The 13,221-nt window shown below is 35.8% G+C and overlaps 1 protein-coding gene across 2 annotated transcripts in view; it reads right to left on the bottom strand.

Moving 5' to 3' along the window:
• MS3_00002266 (uncharacterized protein) overlaps positions 1–13,221 on the bottom strand; it is a 30,110-nt gene that overhangs the window by 3,397 nt on the left and 13,492 nt on the right. For both annotated transcript variants that reach the window (XM_051209838.1, XM_012936730.3), the window contains 5 exons: positions 12,466–12,673; positions 10,007–10,098; positions 7,340–7,443; positions 3,884–4,013; positions 352–421 (listed from right to left, as the gene is read on the bottom strand). In XM_051209838.1, coding sequence (XP_051075308.1) covers positions 352–421; positions 3,884–4,013; positions 7,340–7,443; positions 10,007–10,098; positions 12,466–12,673 — 604 coding nt within the window. The remainder of the gene's footprint in view (positions 1–351; positions 422–3,883; positions 4,014–7,339; positions 7,444–10,006; positions 10,099–12,465; positions 12,674–13,221) is intronic.

Below are 13,221 nucleotides of genomic sequence, written 5' to 3'. Positions count from 1 at the left end.
TTTAGTTTAACTTTTTTTGTCATATGATCTTGATTCTTTTATTCTGAACCAATACGGTGCTATCTTAGAGTCACTGGTTTTCGAAAAAAAACAGTTTCCATTTAGTCATAATAGCTTCGTTAAAATTGGTGTAATTTGATGAATTATTATGGAAACAAGTACATTTACCAAGTTAAATGTAATCTACCAATAAATTATAAAGACTCTTACATAACCTATGTCAATGCTGTCAAGCTATTCTTAACGCTCATCGAATTCTATCAATCACCATAAATCGTAAAGACTCCCTCTCTCTCTTCCTATTTAAGAAAATCTCTCATTTATTAAAGTAAAATAAGAAAAAGTACAAACCTATCCAATAACCGATGGTTTTACTAAAGACATCTAGATTATTCCTATTCCTTTCAGATACTGAATTAATCTGAAAGAAAAATAGAGAAAAAAATATATACATTGGGTAAGTAAATGATAACTAACTTCAGACGAAACAAAAGTATAACCTTTTGGAAATTTTCTAAGATTTACATTTTTTATTTGAGTATTTTATAGATATTTCTCAACACGAACTGATATCAAGGGAGAAGACTGTCGAAAATTACATCGCACTGAACAACAATTTCATTTTGATTCAGTTTTAGATGTTTGAATCTTCTCGTTGTTGATGGTAAGGAATCTCATTGATCAGTCTCTTTTTGACATATATGCATTCTGAGCGGATTGCCTCGATATTTACATTAAGTTACAAGTACTTTTAAGTGGTGACTGCCAGTGAAATCTAGGACGTGAGTTTAGTTCTATTTGGCACTTGTCAGCTGGGTATACTTGTATCCCCATATTGATGCTCAGTCCAGGACTAGAACCCAGACAGAGATTTTCATTTCAAACGCGTTAGGCTACACTTCTAATGTTGATACATTATGGAAACAGCAGAATAATTCTCATGGTACTAAAAATGATGATTTAAAAAATCTTTGAAAAATTCATTTCAGATAATCGACTTGCTATTTAACTCTGAATTTATCAACATTGGTTACGTAAATATAATTTAAGAAAGGGTATGGAAACGACCAAGTTAATAACAGCTAGATAAGATGAATAGAAAAAACTATGACTATTAAGAGATTTTACTATTCTTCTAGAGAATAACAAGCAACTGACAGTTCACAGTATGTTAAACGCATCCATACATCCAAGATAAGTGAAGTTGTCAACGCGTTCGACTACTTCACTCTCTATCCTTAGTTCAGGTGTTGATCCAGGCCAGTGCTGGAGTAACAACTTGCATTTAGGGGGGGAAGCACATCCCAAACATCCTGGCATTGTTGCTCAGTGCTACCAGAAGACTCTGCATTTTATAAGCGTCTTCTCTCCTGGTGATCGACTGGATCATGAAGACGTCAACATCTGAAGGGAAACACGGGATACAATGGACATCTAGGATGCAGTTGGACGATCTAGACTTCGCAGATGATCTGGCCCTTCTATCCCAAACGCAACAACAAATGCAGGAGAAGACGAACAGTGTAGCAGCAGCCTCAGCAGCAGTAAGTCTCAATATACACAAAGGGAAAAGCAAGATTCTCCGATACAACACAGCATGCACCAATCCAATCAAAATTGACGGAGACGATTTGGAAGATGTAAAAACCTTTACATATTTGGGCAGCACCATTGATGAACATGGTGGGTCTGATGCAGATGTGAAGGCGCGGATCGGCAAAGCAAGAGCAGCATATTTACAACTGAGGAACATCTGGAACTCAAAGCAACTGTTAACCAACAGCAAGGTCAGGATTTTCAATACAAATGTCGAAACAGTTCTACTGTATGGGGCAGAAACCTGGAGAACTACGAAAGTCATCATCCAGAAAATACAGGTGTTTATTAACAGTTGTCTACGCAAAATACTTCAGATCCGTTGGCCGGACACTATTAGCAACAACCTACTGTGGAAGAGAACAAACCAGATCCCAGCGGAGGAAGAAATCAGGAAGAAGCGCTGGAAGTGGATAGGACACATGTTGAGGAAAGCACCCAACTGCGTCACAAGACAAGCCCTCACATGGAATCCTGAAGGTCAAAGAAAAAGAGGAAGACCAAAGAACACATTACTTTGAGAAATGGAAATAGACACGAGAAAAATGAACAAGAATTGGATGGGACTAGAAAAGAAGGTCCAGGACAGAGTGGGTTGGAGAATGCTGGTCGGGGGCCTATGCTTCATTAGGAGTAACAGGCGTAAGTAAAGTGAGTAAAAGTACGTTCACCAAACAGGACTATGTCATCCGCGTATTGTAATTCGATAAGTGGACCTCCTGGAAGGAGCTCAATACCCGAGAATTCAGTCGACGAGAACGTTATTTCCATCAATAAATCTATGATGAAGTTAAACAAAAATGGAGAAAGTGGACAGCCTTGACAGACACCACTTGAAGTTGCAAAAACAGATGACAGTTCGCCATAAGCTCTCACTCGACTAGTAGTGTTCGAGTAAAGAGCCTTCACAAAATTTATGTACTTAAGAGGTACGCCTTTCAATGACAGACACTGCCACAGAACCTATCGGTCAACAGAGTCAAATGCTGCTTTTAGGTCAAGAAAGATCACCATTGTCGGACGCCGATAAGTATGCCTGTATTCTAGAACCTGACGAATGGTGAATATGTGGTCGATGCAGCCGCGACCAGGTCTGAAGCCAGCTTGATTCTCTCGTGTTTGCAGTTCACGAGTCTTAGTTAGGCGTCCGACAATTATTGAGGCTAGTATTTTAGATACTATATTAGTTAAACTAATCCCTCTGTGGTTGTCACAGGATGATTTTGACCCTCTCTTATATATTGGGACGATCAGTGATTGTGGCCAGTCAGATGGGATTACGTCCAACTCCCAGATTTTAGCTAAAAAATTAGTCAACCTAATCGTTAAATTGAACCACCGTACTTAAAGGCTTCTGGAGCCAGTCCATTTGGACCAGTCGTCTTTCCTCTTTTCAGATTAACTATAGCCTTTGGAACTTCAGCTAGAGCTGGGGGACCTACTCAAATGTCTGGGAATGGTGGGTAGTTGTAGAGTAGCTCACGGCCAGCTGAACTGCTCCTTAAAATGTTCTGCTAATCGTTCTAAACGTCTGGGCTGGGAGCAGATAAGAGCGTCGTCTTTTCCTGAGATTGTCGCACTCACACTTGGCTTCTTAATTCGTTTCTTTTATTAGTCTGTAGGGCTCTCCTGAGTTACCTACAGCCGCCGCCTTTTCCATCTCTTTTGCTGTCGTTATCCACCACTGCTCACGGTCGTTCCTTATACTTTTGGTTAACCTAGATCTGATTTACTTTCGCTCATCATCGTGTTCAGAACCTGATGGGGAGAGCTTACGAGAATCCATCAGTGCAATAGACCTAGAAGAAATCCTTTTTTTGTAACCTATTGGTTTAAATCACTAATAGATGTCACAGCTGTTTGTATATCTTTCCAAGCAACATTTGGGTCAGCCTCGTTTTCAGAACTAAGTGTGACCTCAGTTGTTCCTAGAATCTATTTTCGGCTTTCTCATCACTTAATTCAATTTTAATGGGTCTTCTTGGTGTGACTTTCCTGCGTCCAGTGAGATGCAAGCAGACACATTTCCGTATGAGAGCATGATCGGAGTCCAAACAGGTATTCCAGAACGGGTGACAATTTTCTATCGACCCTCTCCAACGATGACCGATGGCAATATGATCTATTTGAGTCCATCATTGCTTTGGTGCATGGGGTCGCCACTACAGACCATGCATATAAAATCATATAAGCACATATTTATATACGGTAATTACGCTTACATTCACTAAAACAGAAATATTTGATGCAATCATTTGTTGAAAATGTAAAATACTAATTAACTAACCAACGGTATATCAGTTGATGTAGGAGAATAATTTTGAAGCAAGTTATTAGTTTCATTGACTGAAAGATTTATACTCGAGTGAGAACGCGGAATCGAGCCACTACTTATTGTTCTAGACTGAATATCTTTTCTACAAACAAAAATAGAAAATTAACACACATGAAAGATGTAAGGTAAGGTTAACAAACAACGAAATCCTAAAATTTTGCACGTAGTGGTAAACCAGAGAATAGTTTGTAGTGAACTATTTACACTTGAATCGTGTTGCAAAGTAATATGACAGACTGATACTAACTATTGTGACCTTATCTAACCTTAATAGGTTAATTTTTAATGCTATTGGTTGTATAAATACTCACATATCTACTCATTAACTTTAACATTCTCTACCTTATTGCTTTGATTGAGAACAAGTTTGCTTAAAATAAACCTACTACTTCTTGCCCTTGATTTATGTATTATCATACCTGAGACAAATGTAGACTCTAAGATGTCACTAGACAGTACGAAGTTAACTTAGATAGTTTAAAAAACAAGAATCTAGAAGAGAAATACTAAGAAGTGATTGAAACAATGAAAGTTCATTTTATGAATTACAATACCTAGTGAACAACTATGGGTTCATAGTGAAGACAGCATACAATATTATGTATGGTTGAGCTGATATACACAGGAACTGTGCTACTAAGGTTATGAATATTACTAAACAGTTCTTTGTAAGAGAATCAAGCATTTCAGCATTATTTATTTATTTGAACATATAAACATTGGTACAAGGAGACACCAAATACGTATGTGCTGCACTATTAGTGGCTATCATTTATGTGAGGGCCGTGATACTGCCCGAGCGCTCAAACAGAAGCAGGTAGTTTTCCTAGGGAGCCACGCCCGAGGCCTTCGACCTAAAGGTCTAATCCACAAAGCAGTGAAGCAACTTTAGGAGATGCAGTCCCATGGTAGCCAGTAACCAACAATAGGTTAATACGCCATTTGTTTCCTCAGGATCCTGGAGCGCATATGCACCCTTGGTTTGGGACCAAGGTTTACCAACTCCCCTAAGTGGACATTCGGTGTCCACTAACCCGGTTAAAGCTACGGACATTCGCTTTTCGTCCTCGCAATTTTGAGAACAAAACAACTAAACATCTGAAAAAGCCTGGAATTTAGAACTTAAAAGATGTTTAGAAATATAGAAACGCAGATAGAACAAGTACATTGAAACAAATGAGGAGTATTTAGAAGGGGATAAGATTAATGTATGTCAGTAAAAAGGATTGACTGAGTCATAGGTTACATATATTGAAGTAGGATACTAACTAAAATAGGTCGATAAATAAGAACTTTCGTCTAAATTTGAAAGAATAGTTTCACAATATTTGGGCGCCGAGTTAATTTGAGACATTAAAAAGAAGAATATATTTGTAAAGTCTCAGCGAATGAATTTGAAGTAAATCCAACGTTTCGCCTGGCAATCTGGTCCAAGCTTTTTCAAGGAAAATATAATCAAACAACAAAATTATCGAATATAAATAGGTACATGGTTCTTCAGTTTACTGTATACTGAATAAGTCATCCAATCAACGTGAAGGATTTTTTATAAATATGTATTTGCATTAATGTGTAAGAGACATGTTTATATGAAAATAATAAAGGTCAACCAAATAAAAGTTCATCTGAAAACAACCAAGGGGAGAGAACGAATAAGAAAAATTGTCGTGTTATCCTAGGCCATAGAATGACTTAAGGATTACAAGGTAAATTCAAGGTTAAGACAAACTTGTCATTGTACACATAAGGACAAGGTATGTGATTATGGAACCAAAAACGTGTTAAGACAACAGAATGTGTTTATACGCAAGTGATGTGAGAAGAAATTTCATTCAACTAAATATTGACTTCGGTCTGTGTATATTAAGAAAACAGATCATTTTTATATATCAAATGAATCAAAAATGCCACGGCATGCATTAGATGAAGATAAATAAGTAAACAAAATAAAAGAGGAATGTATATGTAATTGAAAGTGTGTGTTATTTTTAATGTTCCAGTCAATTGTTTAACATATTCAGATAAGATAACGGATTTGAATCATTGAACGTATTATCCATCAATTAGTTACTATGGCATAGATATATCAAATTGCAAAAAGGAGATCGGGCTTACTTATTAATTATTAGTTGCCATGAGACAGCTAGTTGTATTCCATCTCTCCTATTAATATTGTTTGAATTAGCCCATATGTGTAGGGCTTCGGCTGTTAATCGTTCTTTGTAAGAATTAAATCCTTTTTGAATGATTCTCGTGCCATTGAAATCAACTGTATGACCCGATTCAATCGTGTAATGCTATCGCTGATCTGTTCTCAAGCTTTTTTACACCAATTGAGGATTTAGGAATATGCTTTAAGCACAGTTTGTGTTCCTTCACCCTCACATTCAGTTGCCTAGATGTTTCACCTACATACGTTGCATTACAGTCATTACATTTGATTTCATAAACACAATTCTGTTGATCATCCTTGTGTATTGGATCTTTGATTCTTACTAGTTTTGATCTTAGAGTATTGTTTGTTCGAAAGAATACTCTTATATTTTGACGAGTTAAAATCCTTCTGATGTCTTCTGAGATACCTTTACGATATGGGATCACTACTGTGTTCATCCAATCTTGCTTAACTCTTTTTTTTAAAAATATCATTCCGTTCTTCATTCTTAATTATTCTTTTAATAAAACCTTTCGGATAACTATTCATTAATAGAGTGGATACAACTAAATTCATTTCCATTTTTATATCATTCGGTTCAGTGACAAGTTTTTTGACTCTGGTGGAATGGAACACATTGAGATAGCAATTGTTTCCAATGAATGCATGAATAAATTAGCCACAATTAGAGAGACCTGTTAGATTCTGACACTGATCTTAAACAGCGTTGCCTTCTAGACCCCTCAGACATTATTAGAGCGTTGGAGCTTTGCTTACATTCGACGGTTTTCATTTTTCGAGAAGTTCTGTACAGACAAACAGAAAGCGTGGCTATGGGACCACCTGTCTCTCCAATTGTGGCTAATTTATTCGTGCATTCATTGGAAACAATTGCTATCTCAATGTGTTCCATTCCAATAGGTCGATGTTAGATTTTAAAAAATTGAAGTTTACAACCGCGGAAATACATTTCAGTTCTTTCTTCTACCAAACCACAAGTAATTCATTAATTATTTGGCAATTACTTTTTTGTTCATATCATTTAAGTTCCGTTTCATTCTTTATCGAGTTGTTTGATTTCTTCTTACCATATCTTTTCAAAAGATTGTAACCTCAATAGGTTTAATTTTTTAAAAAAAAACATTAAGTTGTCCTTGTCCACTTGCCTGACAACTTTCCAACATAAAAATCGTGGTAGATTTAATGATTAGAATTCAGTTCCAGATTATATGTTATGAAAAAGCTTCCTTTACCTTTTTAAGGGACGAGAAGTTCTTTTACTCAACAAAACAGGGTCCACCAATTCTTCATCAAAGATAAGAATATCACTAGTACAACTGAAGTTCACATGATGTTCCTATAATGTTCAATAAAAACACAATATTTCAACGATGACATAGTGTTAATCGTTTACATTCAGATTGTACTATCTTATACAACACTTAGGTTCTTCACATAAATTTTAAATATCCAATAAACGATAGACTGTGAAATAACGCTGATAGAATCGAAACTGAATGAAATTCAACACTAGACAAACATTTATCTCGTGTGGCCATACACGGAAATGAATTAGACGTTACGGTAAAGTGCCTATATAATATTTCATTTAATTTTTATAATATATTTTATATATAAAAATAGCTGTTGAATACAGACTCCCCATATTACAGATCCAGAATTATGATTAACTCTTCGATTTATGACTTTCTAAAGTATCAATATAGATGCCAATAAACTAATAAATATATTTCAGTAGTTGAGATCATGAGTCAATTAAAGCTAGACCACCATGGAAAACTTGGAAGCACTGGACGGCCGTTTCGTCCTACTGTGGGACTCCTCAGCAGTGCGCATCTACGACCCCGCCTGGTGGGATTCGAATAAATAAGTATATAATAATAAAAAAAATAAAAATACAGAACAACACTAACATTGGTAACGATAACAAACATGAACATCATTAACATAAAGTCTGCTTAAAACTATGGTTATATAATCATCATGAAATAAAAATAATAGTCATAAGTTTAATTATTTCGTAAAATATGATAAATGTGAATAGTCGAATTTATTAGAAACATTAAATTATTCACTAGATAAAGTAATGTATAAGCAAACGAATCATTTCATATTTTCAAAACATCAGTATTTTCAAATAAGCCACAATTCACACTTTGAAAAAAATTATTAATAATTGGATATTATGTGAATCATTTATACGATCATTAGATGAGTCTTTTAGAATATACCCAGGTACTTTCATGTAACTGGGCAGTGTCATCAATAAACGAGGTAGATACAATGCAGACGTAAAGGCAAGGACTGGCAAAGTAAGAACCGCATTTCTACAGTTGAACATATAGAACTCAAAATAACTGTCAACCGAAATCAAAATCTTCAATACGAACGTCAAGACAGTTCTACTGCATGGAGCTGAAACTTCAAGAACTACCACAACCAAAATGTTGCTTCAAGATTGGGTTACATCGACACCCGAACTAATGATGGGGAGTGAAGTAGTTGAGCGTGTCGACCGTTTCACTTATCTTGGAAGTCTCATCAGCCCTTGTGGTCTGGTGTATGACGAAATCTCAGCACGGATACAGAAGGCTTGACTAGCTTTTGCCAACTTGCGTCAATTATGGCGTAGGTGAGATATTCGTTTATCAACCAGAGGACGTGTTTACTGCACAGTAGTTCGTTCCGTCCTACTTTATGGCTGTGAAACATGGCCGGTAAAAGTAGGGGATATTCGTAGGTTACTAGTATTTGATCATAGGTGTCTTCGAAACATTGCTCGTAATCCTGGGACGATCGAGTAAGTAACTCAGTTGTTAGGAAACGGGTAATAGGTAAGGATGGCAGATCAATTGATCAAGTAGTGAAACTTCACCAGTTGAGATGGCTGGGACATGTGTTACGTATGCCCCGACGTGAGATGTTCAGTGGTATAGGAGTAGGTTAGAAAAAGCTAGGGGCGGCCAGACGGAAACATGGCACAAGTCCATGAAATCACTGACAAGTGGACTGAGTCATGTTGGTAGGTGTAGACTACCTCGTTGGGGACTGCGAGATGATAGCAACCGATGGTTAGAGACCCTGAATGAAATGGCTCAAAATCGTTTGCAGTGGCGCAGGTGCATACACTATTTGTGTTCTCCCGAACTCTAATCGTCTGGACTCTATGTCCCTTTTCCTTTTCTCTTTCCAAATTTATTTCACTGGAATATACTCCTTGAATAACATGTTCAAACCCTAATTTCTCCGATTACTGCTCATATTTTTACTACCTCTACCACTATGGGATTTGAATCGACGGTTGTATCTCGGTGCTAATGTGGTGTGGCAACTCGAACTGATGTACGTACGTACGAAATTCTATGTTGTTACTGACTGACTGACTGATACCCAATATACTCAATATCCGTTGACCGGAAACCATCAGCAACAGCACACTGTGGGAGAGAAAAAACTATCATCTAACCGATGATGAAATTAGGAAAAGACTCTGGACGTGGATAGGGTATACATTGCGGAAACCACCAAACTACATCATGAGGCAAGCGCTAACTTGAAATCCTGAAGGGAAACTGAAAAGAGCAGGACCAAAGAACGCACTCCGTCAAGAATTGGAAGCAGACATCAAAGGGATGAATGGAAACTGGAAAGGATTGCCCAGGACAGAGTTGGATTATTTTTTATTGGAAAACATAAAATTAATATCTATAGAAAAAATATTGCTAAATCTTTTCACAACACAGTAGGTTTTTATTGAGTGAAATTAACTGTAGACAAAATATTGTTGGGAACCAATGAAACATATACACGGATTTTCGGCAAAGTTCAAACTTAATAAATAAATAACTTTTTAATTCTTCGTAAATCATGATTAGTGTGTGTAATTTCACGCAACTAACCTCGTTAGAAATAGTATCCTGTGACTGATCGTCTGATTTTTCTACGGGAGATAACGATTTGTGTACATTACTGACAGTTTCTGGAACAAGACCTAGTTTCCATTTAAAAATAAAAATAGAAATATCATATTTTCCTGATTATTTGCTCTGTTCGGTCAGTCATAAACAATATAGGACATGGTTCAAATGTGCATTGGCTAAAGTTCTCATACTACACAAAAACAAATACAGGAAATCGTTGAATAAGGGAATAGAAGTAAATTTAGTGTTCATGATAGTAAGACAACAAGTCTGAAAAAAGGTTCGGAAAGGAATGAAATCTATGAATAAAATAATATTAGCTCTCAACATCGATCACAAATATTATCTGGATATAGGAAGTATATACTACATCATACGGCTTGGATTAATAGTTTATCCGCTCCTAACGTACTTTAAAAATACTCCTGAGCCAGTTAACGATGCTCATTCAAGTGGGGGAGTTGTTGGAAATGAGTAAAACATGTCCCAACTACGTCAAAGAATGACAACTAAAGGAAATATCGACCGATTTGCCACTATTACCTACTACCGTACGCCTAACATCAAAATTACCTACTTGGTAGTTCTAATATACACGAATGATGGCACCCCAACAAGTTTGGTCAAACGCTAGTAACCTACGTGCGCTATCTTCCATCACATTCCACGTTTCATATCGGTAAGGTAAGACCAATCGACAGAAAGACACCTCGCATCCACTGAACACATTTTGTTAGAAGCCGAACGATCCTTTTACATCCATTAGTGCTCATAAAATAATAACAATGACAAACGAAGAAAGGTCTAAATCCGTTACGGGAAAGATAAGAGTGCTCAACTGTGTATTGAATATACTAGATTTAGTTGCAAGAACCATTATCCTATGGAAAATCTGAAGTAGATACAACAACACTAAAGGGATAAACCAGTTAGCGTATTGCTGGGAAGATTTAAAAAAGTTAGCCAACTGGGAAACAGGGTGATTTTGTTGGTAAAGTACATGAATAATGCATAATGGCGTCCAGTGAGTCAGAAAGTTAACTAAATCAAAATACAAATTGGAGTCCACTTACTATCGCTGTATACCGTACAAGCTTGTGGTATGTAGTGACTATGTATTACTAGGTTGTTTGTAAAAATTACTGTGCTGATTAGGCAACCAAAATTTATAAATTAAGAAACAATTCTCGATCAATCTACTAATTTTCGAGCTAATGATTATTTATTTGAACACAAATATTGGTACAAGGGGGTACCATATGTATGAGCTAATAATACTGATTGTCCAAGCCAAAGTAGGTAAATGAGATTTTATATATAGTGCTCACCGTTAGCACTTTATTGATTAATTCACTTTCATAGTTGACAACCACAAACTGTTAAATCATTTTGATTGAATTATGAAATGCACTATCTGTTACTATTCCTTATAATGTGTAAATTCAATGCTTATACGTTTGCTTTTGTTGGTAAATCGATTGTTTGCCAAGAATTCTACTTCAATCATCAAAAAAGATGTTTTATAATTCACATTTCGAAATTTAAACCTACCGCGTTACCTTTGAATCCTGCATTCTAAACATGGAATACTTGAAAAAGTGTAGAAAGTGCATAAAAAAAACAAATAGTTCTCTATGAGTTACTGTCGGTTGGAATAGGAATTAAACTCCTGTCTTATTTAGTAATTGACGGCTGGAGCTGAAGCATTTGTGGATATAGTAAAAAATTATTCCAAGAGTACTGTGCTACATATACATATTACGTTAATTTTTGTGTCAGGTTCAATTTTTGAAACTAGATGCAGTCATAACAGTTTTATCAAATTACTAATTTCTACAGTTCATTTAGTATCTGTCTATTAACCTAATTGGCAGATACAAACTAATGTACCTGAATTCGGATTACACTCGATGTGTAAGGTCTAGGTGATGCCAAATTGTTATTTAAATCAAATTAATTACAATAGGATTCAAACAGGAAATTTGGTTGCTGTAAGTAAAATGTTTCAACCACTTAGCCACTAGTCTACTGATAACATTTTTCAAATTATGGGAATAAGAATAAGGGATTAAAATGAATAAAAGACCTACACTTACAGAATATAATGATCGGCAATTGTAAGATCATGAATTTAGAAAAAAATATATAAACTGATAACAATTATTATCATATAATAAAGCAATTCTTACTACTTTTAATAGTTTGCAAAAATTTCGGTAGTTGGGTAAATGATATTCATTATAAATAGGAATTTATATTTTTCTAATGAGAAAAAAAACAAAATTGCCTTTACTGATATCTAGCTGTTTAATGCTAATACCCACTACTTTGAGAAAGCTACCAGCATTGAATAGCTAAACATCAGTAAAAAGCAATCATGTTTTGTTTTTTCATGCATTGAAAAATACAATTTTACACCAAGAATGTTACTATCTTACCACAGGACAGATTTTCTGAAACACTTTTAATAGCATGAATATTACTGTCCAGTGATTCGATGACTTTACTTCGAAGAACACTCTTGACATTAGATGATTTTTCACTAGACAATCCCAATTTAGTAAGGAGTAATTCAGCAGCAAGTCGTTTCGCTAAACGTTTATTATTCGCTTCAGGGCCTTGAATACACATGTTTGAGAACTCAATCTAACAGTGAAAAGAAATAAAAGGATTTACACGATGTGATGTGTATAAATGATGAATTTCATTAAAAACTTATGCACCAGTCAAATACAGAAAATCAAACAACAAAAGCTACTTCATTATATTTTAGACTCGTTAATAATTAGTTACAACGAGACAGTAGGACATCAAAACACTCAAGTTTGATGTAACAAAGTGTAAGTTCGTGTGCTTCACATTGAGCTAAACTTTAGGTGTGTGACTTAGGGGTGCTATTCAGCCACCAGGAACGAAGCGGTGAAGACTGCGTTTGAATTGGCGACCAATAGTTGAAAAGTACGAGTTTTGATTACTCACTAATTTTCTTCCCCCATTGTACGATCAATTTTAATGTCTGATTTCGCCAAAACATCATCGATTTATGGTCACTGAGAAACATTGATACAATGTTTTCCGATTGTAATTTTTTATTTAGAAAAAAGTGAGGTTCAGGTGAATCTAAAATTTATCCTTGCCCTGGTACGGCCGAAAGCTCTCACATGGCCACGTGCATACAACCACTGCCAGAGAAG

Source organism: Schistosoma haematobium, chromosome 1 (assembly GCF_000699445.3).
Source record: "Schistosoma haematobium chromosome 1, whole genome shotgun sequence".
Taxonomy (NCBI): Eukaryota; Metazoa; Platyhelminthes; class Trematoda; order Strigeidida; family Schistosomatidae; genus Schistosoma; species Schistosoma haematobium.
The sequence above is the reverse complement of the archived record's forward strand: the minus strand, read 5'-3'. Positions and strand labels throughout refer to the sequence as shown.